Raw genomic sequence first — 16,300 nt, forward strand, 5'->3', positions numbered from 1 at the left:
CTCTTCACCTCCTGATATGGCATACTCTGTTTAGTTTATCTTCTTTTCATCCTTCCACCTTTAGCATGCTCAGGAGTAAGTATGCTTTGTGATATCACTCACAGTTATGGCATTTGGGCATTCTGCTCTTACAGTGTTTGTTCTCATGATCTTTACTGCCAATTTGGGTACAGATAACAGAGCTATGAGTTTAAGAATGACTCATGCTTCTAACATTTAAAGCAGCACAAGGGGTTCAGGATCTAGAGCTTAACTTGGCAGTTTAGATATCCTGCTTCCACAGATGTTGGTGGTTTAGGTATGTTGAAAGTAAGGATGACATTCTGGTGGGAACCAGGTGACTATCCCTATAAATGAGTATTCTCTTCATGAATGTCACTTTTTGGTCTTACATTTCAGAGCTGATCTCTTCAGCTGGTACAATGAGAAGGTAATACTCTGATATTACTCCTTGAGAGTAGTTCAAAGTTTTGTGAGGGATGACTTCTATTGGTATTCTTTTGCCAAATGTTGCATGAGGAAGTTGTGCTAATTGTGTATGCGAGTTTTGGTTTCTACAAGAATGGATCCTGAGTGGAGCTTCTTGACTGATTTTGGAAATCCTACTAACCCCTTCCAAACCCTTCTGGGTGAAGGGTTTGGAAGGGGTTAGCAGGATCTCCAAATTCAGTCAAGAAGCTCCACTCAGGATCAATTCTCAAGAGTTTAATATTAAAACGCTGATGCTGCAGTGGTTTCTAGAAATGGTTAGGGCTTGTTGATGGTCCTGATAAAGTTGAATAAAAATTATTTGCTCTAAAAGGGATTTTTGTTTCAGCATCAGAACTCTCCACCCATAAGGAAGGAGATTTACTGTGACATCATTGACCTCTGCAGGCCAGCCCACTAGCCAAATGATCCCGGACAGGCCACACAGTACCTCCTGCCTTGCCCTTGCAGAGTATAAAGAGCATGTCCCTTTCTGGATGCCCATGGATTGCACCGCATGGCAAACATGGCAGAAATTGAATCCCAACAATGGTCATCTGGAAGAGGTTAGTGAAAAAGACTCAGATACAGCAAAGCATACAAGAAGAAAAGCAAAGAAAAGGAGCAAGAATGAAAACATCCAGTACATCACTAGAAGGTCCCACTCCTCCATGAACATATGTCCTGGAGGGAATTGTGAAGGATGTTGACCAGCAGAGAGAAGGGTAGTGGTTTCATTGTATATACATCTGATCAGATCATATCTGGATTACTGTACTTAGATGGATGAGATGGATAATGAAAATGAGTTTGGTGGATAGAAGATGGGGAGATGAAGAAGGGGGACTGAGTAAAGCTGGCTGTTGAAAGGTATTTACTGGATTTACACTGGTAGAATTTTTTATATATTAAAATGAGAGGAAGAAACAAGGACAGGGGATCATTCCTGAAATTTGCTAAAGGAAGTATTAAGGCCAAGTGGTTAGCAGATACTCTCTCCAATCAGCAGGATACAGGTTTGAATCTCACCATGGACAAAGATATTTGCAAATCTTTAGGTGTCAGATAAATTTCACTGCCCTGCTTATTGGAGGCCTGATGTGACTTGAGAAGGCTCTGTGTTTGATCTCTGGAGCATGGTTTACAGAATATGAAAAAATCAATTCCAAAAACTAAAAATTATAAATAGAAAATAAAAATTAAAATTAAAAATCGAAAAAAAACTATCCCACCCACAGCACTAATACACTATAGCTCTAAAACTTTTCATGGGTGGGAGTCACAGAAAAAAAAAAGTAAGCTTTTTGTATGAACAGTGAGTGATAAGAGCCTTGAATGTATTACCTGAGAGGGTAATGAGAGAACAAATTGTGGATGAGTTTAAGAAGTGGTATGACAATGAGTTGTTTAAAGTGAACCTTTCATGATGAATCATATTATTCCCATGGAAGTTGGGAACAATAATAATAATTGAACAAAACAAAGCATCATTAAAAACTTTGTCCTTTATTTCATTTACTGACTAATTGAATGCATATTGTTGGAATTTTTTCTTCAACAATGCTAAAAATCTTTTATATTTGCTAACCATTTTTTATATTTATAATTACTATAACATTTGCTTCCAATCCTCCAACCACTGGCATATATCAGCCCCCCCCCCCCTCTTTCAAGTCGATCGGCTACAAGGGGATTGAGACTGACTAGTGAAAATCCATGGTTTATTATATATATACACTATCTGAATTATATATACATTATCTCATGATATAATTGAAACATACAGTTAATTATAGTGAAACATACTGATGACTAATTTATTATCACTTGTTAATTTAATAGCAGTTAATTTACACTGGTTTCTAGAAGGCTATTTGTTTCTAGACCTCAAAAGAGGATATTAGATGGACAATGAAACCGGAACAGACCAACATAGCCTATATCTGTAATTAGTGTTACAATGTTGATGAATAACATGTCCCTAGTTCTCTCCAGATTAGAGCATGTCTGGTATCATTTTGTAGAGAAAATCAGAACTCTTCTGTAAACAATTCCAACTCCTAGTAGTCTTGGGTAGAGCTGATGCGAAGTCTGACCCGTTTCCAATGTTCTGTCCTGTGGCATAGGATGTTGGTACACAGACTAGTTGGTGGTCTGGTTGGCCGAGTGGTTAGTATAGCTGTGGGTTCGAATCCAGCATGATTCAAATTTGCATAACAGATTCATATGTTGAGATGAATTTCATTGCCTGGTGCAAGACTACTGCCCTGCTTACTGGAGGCCTGAAGTGGCTTGTAAAAGTTCCATGGTTGATCTCTACAGCAGAGTTTCCAGACCATGTAAAAAAATAAATGAAAAATGCAAAAAATATATAAAATTGATAAAAATATTAAAACCATTTGTTAGTCTGCCCATGGTACAAAACGTACTATAGGTTTGCAAATAATCTTTCATGGATGGGAGCAACATAAAAAAAAAAGCTACTGTTTGTGACCACCTTTGTGAAGCCTTCTGTGTACAGTGGAACCAGATACTAATCTCACTATAGCCAATGCAAAGTCAGATCACGGCTGTTTGAAGATAGCACTCCTGTTCTGGTTCAGTTGTATTCCATGGCCTTCCTTCACTGGATCTCCAGAATGCTGTTTTATGACTGTTAGAATTGGTTCCATAGTGTGTGAATCATGGAACAACTCAACCATCTGGCTGTCTGACTTAGGGCAGCCTCTAGTTTTACGATGGCTCAGCACCTGATTCATTGGTTAAATGATATCTTGCATCACTTAAGACTGTCTGCAATTCCTGAATGGCATAAAGTTGGACTGTCTCATTAGAAGATTTTCTGACAGTGTCTATAACTCCGAATCAATGTAAGTCAAGAACTGCCTGTATATTAACCTTCACATGTGACCATTTCAGGATGAATATCATCTACTCCAGCTGCCCTTCTACATTTCATGTTCCCGAAGGTTTTTCAATCTGAAGTATTGACATGTATTGACATGATGGCTCAGCACCTGATTCATTGGTTAAATGATATTTTGCATCACTTAAGACTGTCTGCAATTCCTGAATGGCATAAAGTTGGACTGTCTCATTAGAAGATTTTCTGACAGTGTCTATAACTCCGAATCAATGTAAGTCAAGAACTGCCTGTATATTAACCTTCACATGTGACCATTTCAGGATGAATATCATCTACTCCAGCTGCCCTTCTACATTTCATGTTCCCAAAGGTTTTTCAATCTGAAGTATTGACATGTATTTCCAACTTGAATATCTTCTGTCAACATTCTGTTGCTGCTTCTCACTTTCATTTAATGATTTATCGAAGTAATTTTTCCTGATATCCAGAATATCTTTATCTTCAGTTTTATATCACCTGTCATTCCTTTAATGGTATTCTTTCTTCCATTTCTATTATTTTTCAAACATCACTAGAACATTGTCATGATGGTATTTTTCTTTACATTCTTACCAATACCTCTGTAGTGTCTCTAACTTCTTGAACCCACAGTAAATTTCTGACTTTTTCTATCCTTATAAACAACTTTGCCATATCTCCCTGGCGATGAATGAAACATTATCTTCAGATTATGCCACTGAGTCTCAAAGGTTTGGTTCTTGAATGGTACTGTTACTTTTTTTGAAGGAGATGATCTAACAGTATGATCGCTGTTAAGCAAGATTTTGGTGATACCCATTTTTTTAGATTGGTAATGAGCAGAATTGAGTACTTTTCAGTGAAAATAGGTTTGCAAAAGGATAGGGTGAAAAAATAGACTGCTAAAGCTCAAAGGCAATATGAGAAGGTATGATGTCTAGGAAAGGAAAACTGTCTGCATCTCCTTTTAACAACAAATGTGATATGAGGATGAATTCATTTTTTTGGGTGTGAACAAATATTAAAATTGCATTTGCATACTGTACCCAGAAAGAAAGCTCAGGATGAATGGAGGATAACAAAGTGTGTTATCGAAGGGAGAAGAGAAAGAAAGAGGATTCTCCTCGGCAGCAGCTTCTTTGATGAGTTTATTATTATTATTACTCTAAGACCATATGGAGTCAAAGACTCATCTAGGAGGTCCCCTTTGTCATACACACAGCTTTTATATTTATATAGTGGGTTCTATTATTGATTTATAGTTGTTATTTCTATTACAATAATGTTTAGTCAGAATCTACTGATGCATTGAGCTATTAATTTTTAAAATTGTTAGGACGTAACACATACGGGCTCAACATATTAATAACACAAAAACTTGAAAGATTTGCAGTTGTGGGCATAGCTCAATGGACTAGAGCAAAAAATAAAAGCTCAACGGGCTAGCGCAGTGAACCGGAATTCCAAAGATGCTGGTTCGACTCCAGCTGGCCACCCTGCAAAATGTTTTCATTTTTCTAGTGTTAAAACAAAAAAAGTTATTATTTCTATTATTTATTTTATAAATCAATGCCGAAACTTCCGAGATTCCGAGAAATGTTTTTCCAATAAACTATCGATTTTGTTCATAGTTAAAATGTATTGTTTATGGATGTAATAAAAATTTAAACTTTAAAATAAATTATAACAAAAAACGACAACAATAATTAAACACACTAAAAACAATAAAACAGATCAACAACGAGAATAAATAATAAGACAAAGAAAGAATCGCTCGCTATTTACATACAAATGCAGTGACTGGGCCAGACTAAACTGGCCCCAGCGTTGCGCCCGGTAAACAAAGACAATCGCTAGTGCACGTGCTTCACAAAGAATCATGCGCTATGTACATACGTGAAAATACAGTGACTGGGCCAGACTAAACTGGCTCCAGCATTGTGCCCGGTAAACAAAGATAATCGCTAGTGCACGTGCTTCATACATGCCCTGTGTTCTACACGTATAAAATAGGGCCAGCCATGGCTGGCCCCAGAGACCGTACTAAGTCGCATTATACAATATTGACACAAAATACTACAGTAATTTTTTTTTATTAAACAATAAAACGTGTTGGAAATAGATTAAAAAATAATAATTACAAGAAACATTTTTTAAAACTACAATTATTGGGCTAGTTATCCAAATATAGGTGGGGCCCGGCCCCTATAGATGAGTCGCCCCTGCACACAGCTGATCATAAAGTGCCTTAAACACATTCAAATTCTTTGCAGACACCACCTTCTCAGAAAAGGCATTCCAATCATTCACAACTCAGCAATCAAAAAAACTGCTTCTTATTCCTTTGTTCACACCTTCCAGGGAAGGGATGACCTCTCTCTCTCTCTTCTGATCTCCCACCATTTTATAAAAAAATCTCTTTAACATTGATTTTATAATGATAGAGACGTACTAACTTGTAAGTCTCTATCATATCACTCCCATTCTTCCTACCAATTACACTCTGTAAACTGCATCTTCAACCTTTCCTTATATTAAACATTCCAGAGATCAGAAATTAACTTTGTCATCTCTGCTCTGGATCCCTTCCAATATCTGTTCATCCTTTTGAAAAATCAGATGATGAAATCTGTGCACAGCAGTCCATGTGTGGCCTGATCAGAGCCTTATACAATAGAACAAGAATCTCCTTATTTCTAAAAGTCAGTGTCCGCAGCATCATTCCCAGAATTTGTTGTGTTGTGCTCACAATTTTGGCAATGTGTCCTCTAAATTTTAGATCCCTATCTGTCATCAGCCCAAGATCTCTTATTTCCTCCACCTCTAATAATATATCCCCACCAACCATAAATTCTACATCACATCTTTGTTTTCCAAATAGAGAGTATAGAGAATGAGAGAACAAATATGCAAGACGAACAGGGAAAAAGGGGAGGTAGGCTCAGGGTGGACAGGGGAACATAGTGTGAGAAAGGTTGGTGCCCCAAGATGATGTGAATGCATGTGTAGATAAAAAAGGGAAGGAGATGACCTGGGATCAAAGAGGAAAATAGTTTGTGGATGCTATTCTGCAACTAAAATAATCTGAACTCATCTGACTGGTAAGGATAAAAATAATCAAAGACTTTCAACCAAGAGAATATTAGTAATTAAGAGTTGATGTCAAAACTTATCATTAGATGAACAGGCTGTAAAGAAAGGTTCATGATCCATGCTGAATTTGTGGTAAAAGTGTTTAACAACTTCCATGTGAATGTAATCTTACATTTGATGCAATCATATATCAAGCATGCAGTTTACACTAAAGTGATCACATTACAAGTGTCTACATTATGTGCAACTGGGAATCACATATCAATAACACTGCAACAATAATATTATTATTATTATTTTTTTTTTACAGAAAAGATTTGTATATTATCAGTTCATCACAAATCAAGATATCAGTAATAGAGATATAAATGTAACTTATGGCAAGGGGTGGTGGAGGGAGAACTCAAGGTTATCAATGGAAGCCAAGTATGGATTTGGTCAGAAAATTTGAGATCTAGATTTTTCTAATAACATAGGACAGGTGTAAGGGGAATGGACAACTGTTAGGTACTGGAAATACATCTTTGGTGAATGCATTCAAAGAGAGATATGACATTTCCATAGAGTTTCAGAATTCATTGTAGGCATCCATTCTGTTCTATATGATCCCCCCCACTCCCACTGCAATGCACTAATATTTTGTCTGTTAATCATAAGTCTTTGACAAGTTTGTTTTGCTAGAGGAAAACCCCTAAGTTTCTGTAAGGAAAAAATACTACTGCTTCTATATGAGACTGTCTAACTTGCCTTCAAATGAAAAAGCCCACATAAAAAAATCCTGAATTCATAATGCGACTTAAACCTAAGTCTTTTCCAATCAAAGGGTGGATGTTTTGTCAGTCTTCTGTGCCACAGAGCTGCCATGAAATGATAGGTATTTAGGTGCTGTCTGACTAAAGGTTCTCTCTACCATGATGAGTCCTTGGATTCCCAGGACTCATCATGGTAGAGATGGAGGAGTGTGAATTATGAGAATAGTTGATGAATGTAACAGGTATTAGTTCACATCATAATAAAAATCAGTCTGAAATATAATCTGCAAAAACTATATAGCTAAATTATGCAACATGTACTGTGTTGCATAATTCACAACTGTGTTATTATATTAAAGTACAGTTAACATCCAATATATTTTTTCCTGTACAAATAAATGAAGTACAAATACAAATAAATGTGTAATCTATGTAATTAGACTTTCCTTTAACAGAGGAATTAATTTGTGATGCCAAAAATAAAACATTTATTTACAGATTAGACAAGTCAAGTAATTTTATCATACAAAACAACTTTGATGAACAAGATTATTTCTGCATCTTCATGCAAGCAAGTATGACTAGATTAACATAATGTTGTAGTTACATCATGTTTCACATAACATTATTTCTTTGAAGTATTAGTTTGATAGTAAGCTTATATTCTGGTAATATATATTATAAGCTCTTAAAAAATTTTATCATACAAAACACTTTGATGAACAAGATTATTTCTGCATCTTCACGCAAGCATGACTAGATTAACATAATGTTGTAGTTACATCATGTTTCACATAACATTATTTCTTTGAAGTATTAGTTTGATAGTAAGCTTATATTCTGGTAATATATATTATAAGCTCTTAAAAAATCTTAAAAAATTTTATCATACAAAACACTTTGATGAACAAGATTATTTCTGCATCTTCACGCAAGCAAGTATGACTAGATTAACATAATGTTGTAGTTACATCATGTTTCACATAACATTATTTCTTTGAAGTATTAGTTTGATAGTAAGCTTATATTCTGGTAATATATATTATAAACTCCAAGAAGTCTTGTACAAAACAAAACACAAAGGCTATCACATTTTAAAATAGCCACTAATATTCAGGCTAAGAAAGCAGCATTTCCATTTGATTACCTAGGATAATGCAACGTATTATTCATGTCAAAGAAAGGAATCACCCTGCATTCAGATCAATTCAGAGTAATAATCGAAAGATCAAATTTTCAGATAACTTATTAATTTATAGAGAGGAAGAAAGCATGACACTTAAAAATGATATACCTAATTTAAGATTTTAAATGCACCAAGTAAAGCAACTCTTTCTCATAGATATTATTCAGATTAATCTAAGTAAACAATATGGAGAGGTATATAACAGGTACAATAGAGAAAATATACTTATCCTTAAGTAATAGATTTATGAACTGGTAATGTAGGGATGCATACCTACACCAAATTTATAAGGTTTCTTTTAAAAAGTATATAATTTTAAAATGTTTTACCTGAATAATTTTTATTTAACATAATAATTATGCATAATTTTATAAATTTAGCTTTATAATAATTTAATATTTTACAATGACCAATTCCATATGTGAGGTGGGGGGGGGGAAGAATTTAAGACAGTGCAGTATTTGCTAAACAGGCAGGCTACAAAAGTGGGAATGTGGCATCACAGCCAAGGGGGAAAAAAGCCAATGACAAAATAATATACATAAAATGTAAAATACAGAGAAATACAAAACTCAGGTTTTTCATCCTATAAAACAGGCAAACTGCCCAGAAGAACAAAGATTTACAGATTTACATTTCCTCATAGCAGTTTATAAAAAAAAAAAAAAAAAAGGAAAGCAACAAAGAGAAAATATAGTTATTCTCAAGTGATGCATTTATGAATGAGAAAGACAGACATTACCCACATCAAATTTGTAATGTTTCTTTAAAAGTGTACACTTTTAAAATGTTTTAACTGAATAATTTCATTTAACATAATATTTGAATAATTTTATAAATTTATTATAATTTAAATATTTTATATAAAATTTCTTGAAGAATTATACAGTTATGTAGTCAGGAACGATTAAGAAAAACAAGAGAGGAAGTATTGTTAAATATCAGGAAAAGGCATTGATGACTCATTACATATGTACAGTGGTGAAGAATTTCAAACAGTGTAGTATTCGATAAACATGCAGGCTGTAAAATTACAAGCAGAAGTGTGCTATTTATCAGGAGTGTGTTTTATATGCCAGCAAAGAAAAAAAGCAACAGCATTATGAACAAGTTCACTGAGATTTAAAAAAAAAAAAAAAAGAGAATTAATAATGGATGATTTTAATATTGATGATAGTGAGCAGGTAAATGAAACAAGAGTAAACTAAATAGGTAGCAACAACATCATAAATCAACTTTGGAAAATACGATATTAGATTTAACATGAATATAGAGGAATAAAGAATTAGTCATATCACTTACATAGAGCCACTGTGTGGTAGTGATTATTTAACCCTGGCTTGAGAATTAAGGAAAGAAAGTGTCACAAGAAAGTGCAAAGCTGCAATTTTAAGAAAGATGATTTTCAGGATATGGTAAGAGATTCAGAAAGAAAAGATTAGAAATGGGAATATCATGGGATTTTAAAGATATTCTTCTTAACTGAATGTCTAAAAATATCCCAAGAATTAAACTCAAAACATAACTGGAAATGGGTCAATAAACAGCTCTTCTCTTAAAGAAATCTGCCATAAGAATAAACTTTGGAAGTTTATCTGAGAAATCAACTGATAAGTATGATAAATACAAAAAATAACTATTAACTAAACCATTAATTAAAAAGTGAAAAGCCATGTTTGAATTAGGACCAGGAATGTTAAAACCCATTTGCAAAATTCACCCTCCATGAAGGTGAATTTTGAGGTGAGCAGACTCATTGTGGGAGATTCATTCAACTGATAACATATTAATGGGAGTATTGTTAATGGCATCAGAGGAATTTCGTCCTTCAAGAGTCAAAGTGGAAAATGGTAGTACATGTGAAGATTTTGAAGCTGTTTGGTGTGAAGTTGAGATCAGTAGAGTATTATATCTAATAGGATGCTGTTATAGGCCAGGAAATGTGGAGAGTATTGATTGTGAAATGTTTAGACAAATTGGGCAAGTAAAAGGCAGATGATCCTAATGGGAGATTTTAATTATAGGAATGTGGATTGGAAAGAAGAGATAGTGTATATTAACAAGGAGAGTGAATTTGTTGAGTTTCTGTGGGATAACTATATGAAACAGCATGCGATGGAAGCAACACAAGATTTATAAGTATTAGATTTGGTGATATCCTCATGGGATGTGGTTGTGATTGAGATATCAACACTGCCACCTGCTGGTGAAAGTAGTCAGACAAGAAAATGTTATCGAGCAGGTCTATATGTGGAACTATAAGGTGGGTGATTATCAGAAACTCCATAGTCAACTAGCATAAATACATTGGATTAATGAATTGTGTAGAAAAGATGTTGACAGTGCATGGGAAATGATAAGGCAGTATTTAACACAAGCAATGCATAACTGCATACCAAGAGTTAAGTGAATAAATAAGGTAGGAGTGAGATGGTTGAACGTGAAATCAAGCAAGCAGTGTTACAAAAGAAGTTGCTACAGAGGAAGTACAAGACAGTCTGCAGTGAACAGATGCATGTGAATGACATATCACTGTATATTTTTAAAGAATGTACAAAAGCGTTAGCCATGCCCTTGTCCTGGTTATTTATTGAGTCTTGCAGCAAGGAAAGTTCTAAGGAGTAAAAAGAAGGCAAAATAATACCGCTCCATAAGCATGGTTCAAGAACAGGTTTCCAATTATAGACCAGTCTGTATAATCTGCAGTTGTGATCAAAATGTCGGAAAAATTGGTTAGAAACAGAACATAGGAATGGGTTGATGAACATAAAATTCTTTGTGAAGGGCAAGTCTTGTTTTAGCAATCTGCTTATATTTTATGATAAAGTGATAAATGAGTTGGATAAGGGGAAGAATCATAAACAATGATATTCTTGGACTTTGTAAAAGCATTTGATAGATTACCATATGATAAGTTGGTGTACAAACTGCAGAGGATAGGAATGGATGGATCGGAGATCGACTCTCTGAAAGATACCAGCAAGTTGTGTATAATGCAGCCATGTCTCAGGGGGGGAAAAAAGTTACCAGTGGTGTGCCTCAGGATTCTGTACTTGGGTCCCTACTATTTAACTTATTTGTTAATGATATGACACATGGATTGACTGGGGATCTTCAGTTGTTTGCTAATGATGCGAAGATAGGTAGAATTATCAGCAGTAGTGCCGATGTCAATTCTCTATAGGAAGATTTAAATAGGCTTTTAGCTTAGACAAATGAGTGAGGTTGCAGTTTTCATGTTAATAAATGCACTTTGGGACACAGAGATAAGGCTACCTACTGTATTGATGAAGTGGTACTTCAGGAACTGGATAAGATTCAGAATCTTAGAGTGATGGACAGTGTACCGAAGTTCTGAGGGCACATCACTTGTGTTGCAAAGACTGCACATTGTATAGCTGCTATAATGTGGGAACAGAGGTGGATGAATTGGAGGTTCTTCAGATATTACAGAATCTCAATGTAAATACAGCTGTGGGATTAGATGGGATATCAACTAGGGTTTTGCTGTGCAATGCCTTTGAGTCTCAGCTCTGGTAGAGTTGAGACTTAAAATAAGATTCTAAGACTACAGTAGCAAATTATAAACCAATCAGTATCTCAGGCATTGTAATAGAAGTACTGGAAAAATTGGTCCAAAAGAGAATTCAAGAATGGGTGGATAAAAATATGACACTGTATGAGGGTCAGTATGGCTTGGTGAAGGGTCGGTTATGCCTTAGTACTAATTTTTTTATAATAGAGTAAGAGTTGGATAAAGGAAATGGCTACATGATGTTTTTTTTGCTGGATTTTGCGAAGCATTTGACAGAATACCACATGGAACTCTGTTATGGAAATCAGAACAAATGGGGATGATGTGACATTGGTTAAGTGGATAAGAGGGTGGCTGCTTAACAGAAGTGAGGTGAAAACAGGTGACTAGGGTGTGCCACAAGATTCAGTGCTGGACCCATTTCTGTTTAATTTGTACATAAATGATATAGGAAATAACCTGAAAGGAAATATTCAGTTGTTTGCTGATGATGCAAAATTAGGTAGTGTAAAAGTTAATCAAGGCAATGTGGAGGGCTTGCAGGACAATTTAAATAGGCAGTCAGCATGGGCAAAAGTTAATGGATGTCAGTTTAATATTGAGAAATGTAAAGTTATGTATTTTAGGATAAACAGATTACAAACCATGTATCACAGTGATGGCACTATATTCCAGGAAATAGATGAAGCTAAAGATTTAGGGGGGGGTAGACAGATTAAAGTTTAGAGGATATATTGCTAAGGTAGCCCATAAGATTACTTGGCTATTGAAGAACACATTAACAAGTAAGTTGTTATTCCTCTTTATAAGGCCTTGATATGCCCATATCTGGATTACTGTGCTGAAGTCTGGTCCCTGGTGTCTTGGGGATGAGGAAGCAGTGGAGAGGATTCAGAGGTGAGTGACCTGTGGAATGTTCCCTATGAGGACTGATTGAAGGTGTATGGATTGCGGAAGTCTGTTGATAAGAGAAAAAGAGGGTATATGATAGAAACATTTAAGTTGCTTAAAGGGTTTTATAGGACTGATGCAGGAGAAATGTTTCAGCACTTAGTTAGAGGGACCAGAACAAGGGATTATCCCTGAAAGTTGAATAAAGGTGTAGTTAGAAGGGGTGGGAGGACTAGATTTTGCTTGGAGAGTTGTGAATGAGTGGAATGGGTTGTCAGAGTCAGTTGTGAGTGCTTTTTCTGTTAATAGGTTCAAGGAGAGGTATGATAGATTGTATAGACAGATTGGGTCTCCAGCGATGAGCTTTCTGATTCTATGGAGGTGCTCGAATAATAATAATAATAATAAAAAGTACACTGAGAAATAGGGATAAAAAGGTGTGATGCCTCTATATAAGACATTGGTCAGACCACATATGGACTATTGTGCTCAAATTTGGTCACCTAATTTTCATTATGATGTGGAAACACTAAAGAAGGTCCAAAGATGAATAACCAAAGTGATAACCTCAAACACTCTTCATAGCCAACACTCCAGGACGCTGGAGTGTTGGCTATGAAGAGTGTTTGAGGGAATGTGGATTACAGAGGCAGGTGGATAGGAGAAAAAGAGTAGATATGATAAAGATCTTCAAGTTAGTTAAGGATTCTATCTGATTAATACAAATGAAATGATAAAAGTGTAGACAATAAGACAGAAAGAATGAGAGGCCATCCCTGGAAGTTGTATAAAGGAGCAGATTTTTTATATGGAGAGTTGTTAGCGAATGGAATAGTCTGAGTGCATTGTGAGTGAAGGTAGTGTAAATAACTTCAAGGCTCATTATGATAGACATGTTGATGGTTGAGTGGGCCTCCCATGATGAGTCTGTTGACTCCATGAAGATTACCAAATAATAATAATAAATATACACACAGCATATAACTATTGATATATTCACTTCTAGTGCTCAAACTTATTTCCATGCCATATTTTCATGTAGTTAAACTCCAATTATGCAATCTTTCTCAAAAAATCAAGTATCAAGTTCTTAGAATAATCTTGCTTCTTTTTGTCAACTTTCCCTGACATAAATATGTTATTGCATTTTCAAGCTTTGATCATCCAGAAATCTCTCTTTTTTTTTTTTTTTTTTGTAACTGTTATCCTGTATAAATAGATAATTTGCCTTATCCAAGATGTGGTAACAGAAAACTGTTATACTGTTATCACACCAAGGGATGTATGCTTAACACTTTTCCTTTACATCTGCAACATTTGTCAAAGCTTGTGAATGGATTAGCTATCATATATTTAAATTAGAAAATAGTCAAGCACTTCAAGTTCAATAAACTTTTGCATTTGAGATTAACATAAAAAAAAAAAAAAACTAGCTAGGCATACTTATGTTTGCAGCGCCTTCTTTTCTTTGAGCATGAGCAAATGTCAGAAATATCTGTTCCAAGGTGGTATCACTAATTAGGTAATCTTCTAATTGCAATTCTTGTTTAGCTTTTTCCATTGTTGCAAATAATTTAGCCCAGGATAAAGATGCATCTGTGATATGGTAATGCACTATTCCCTATAAACAGAATTATACCAAGTGAGATATGCAAATAAGTGTGTTTAAGTTTCTAGGCAGCTGAACAAATTTAACCACATAAGTATAACAAATTTCAAAGATAGAGAAATATTTTAGCACTATGTTCTAAATAATGGCTTCAAGGTTAAAACTTTTATTTCACAATAATGCACTTTTCGCAAACATAAATGAATCAAAGCCCCACAAAAACAACAAAAAATATATTAGAAAATGTTACCAGTTATCAGCAATTTTTATACCATATAATTTTATACAGAACTCAACATAAATACATACATATGTTCGATAAGATAAGGTGATCTACACTATTAATCTGAAATGCGTGCAAGTGTGCACATGCACTCACGTACATTGAGTCTTATGCTCATATAATTTAAAAAACTTTTGATTTTGTGTCATACATGCTTACAAGAAATAACTGTTGCTCAATAAGACACTTGAACTCAGTGACGTGAATTGATATCATCATTTGGAGTCTTCACAAATCCCAGGACCTAGCACAGGAGGAACACACACACAGGTCTAATGATTATCATACTTCATCAGTTTGTTCACTGCACGTCATATCCCGCTGACATATGATAGTCTATTCACTTACCAGCTGCCATGACAGTAACTACTTTTTCATTTGCTTGTTGCTTAGCACATCCCCTACTCAACTTTTAGAGGTCACTACACTCCTCTCATTTCCTTCTACCATAAGCACTGGGATAGAGAACAAAAGAATTACAATTAAGTATAAACATGATAAGTATAGCTAGGACATTAGTCATAAACAATGAGGAAATTTAATTATACATTTTGTAGCTTGAAAAATATACACACACATGATTCTGCAAAGCAGAGTTTCTGGGTTACATAATCCTTAATCCATCACCCATGGTATAGTAATGCACTACAGGTTTACAACCTTTCATGTGTGACATTTATACAAAAGGAAAAACTTTTTATTCCTATTTCCTCAGTGTCCTCCTGAATACTGCAGCTATTCTCTGCACTACATTTACCATTTTTGCAACATGTTCCCTAATTTCCATTCTCTTTCCAGTGTTACAAACTAAAGATCTTCTTTTTTCAGTTTATCAAGGCAAAGTCCAGCAAGTCTACGGTTTACTCAGTGCAAAAAAACTTTTAACATTACACTTTGTGACATTAAACTGACATATGTTTTCTCGAGTTACAATACCAGTCTACTGACTGCCTTGATAAATATCTAGAATAGTGATTAATATATTTGCTTCTGTCTTTGTAATGTACATTTTCTTAATTTTCACTATTTAGTTGTTTAAGAAATTAGGGAACTGCATTTATATATAAATAAAATAAACTTTCAAATGTATTTTATTCCCTATTGGTAGTGGGTGGAACTCTTTTAGCCATAATCAACTTTTGGAAATTGGTAGGCAGCTAGTCTCCACTCTTAGTTATTATTGGTAGTTGAGTTCATGGCTGCTGATGATTTTGAAGACTTCAGAGTGAGAATGAGGCAATTACCATTTCTAGATTACTATCTAGAAACATTGTCACAAGGCTTTTATATATATATATATATATATATATATATATATATTTATAAAAATAAATTTAACTGACTAGAACCCGAGAAAGTATAACAAAAACCTTTAATACATCACAACTAGTTTCATCGGTGATCCGACTTCTTCAGGTGAGAAATAAAAACATAAGACATAAAATAACACGGTAAAAAATGAACTTTACAGCTTAATAAAAAGCAGAATAATAACAGTCATATTTGAATAGGTGACCGCGTGCTACCGTTGGCATGAGTAGAATGTGTGCGACAGCTAATTTTTGAGCGCCAGTACTGGATTACTGCGCTATGGGAATC

The 16,300-nt window shown here is 34.8% G+C and overlaps 1 protein-coding gene across 2 annotated transcripts in view; it reads right to left on the reverse strand.

The window, feature by feature from the left end:
• The window catches only part of LOC150099998 (phospholipid-transporting ATPase ABCA3-like), a 728,766-nt gene that overhangs the window by 11,442 nt on the left and 701,024 nt on the right, over window positions 1-16,300 (reverse strand). For both annotated transcript variants that reach the window (XM_090402469.1, XM_090402468.1), the window contains one exon: window positions 14,253-14,430. In XM_090402469.1, the coding sequence (XP_090258595.1) occupies window positions 14,253-14,430 (178 nt within the window). The remainder of the gene's footprint in view (window positions 1-14,252; window positions 14,431-16,300) is intronic.

This window comes from Typopeltis vanoorti, chromosome 13 (assembly GCF_054136105.1).
Source record: "Typopeltis vanoorti isolate ZY-2024b chromosome 13, IOZ_Tvanoo_1.0, whole genome shotgun sequence".
Lineage (NCBI taxonomy): Eukaryota > Metazoa > Arthropoda > Arachnida > Uropygi > Thelyphonidae > Typopeltis > Typopeltis vanoorti.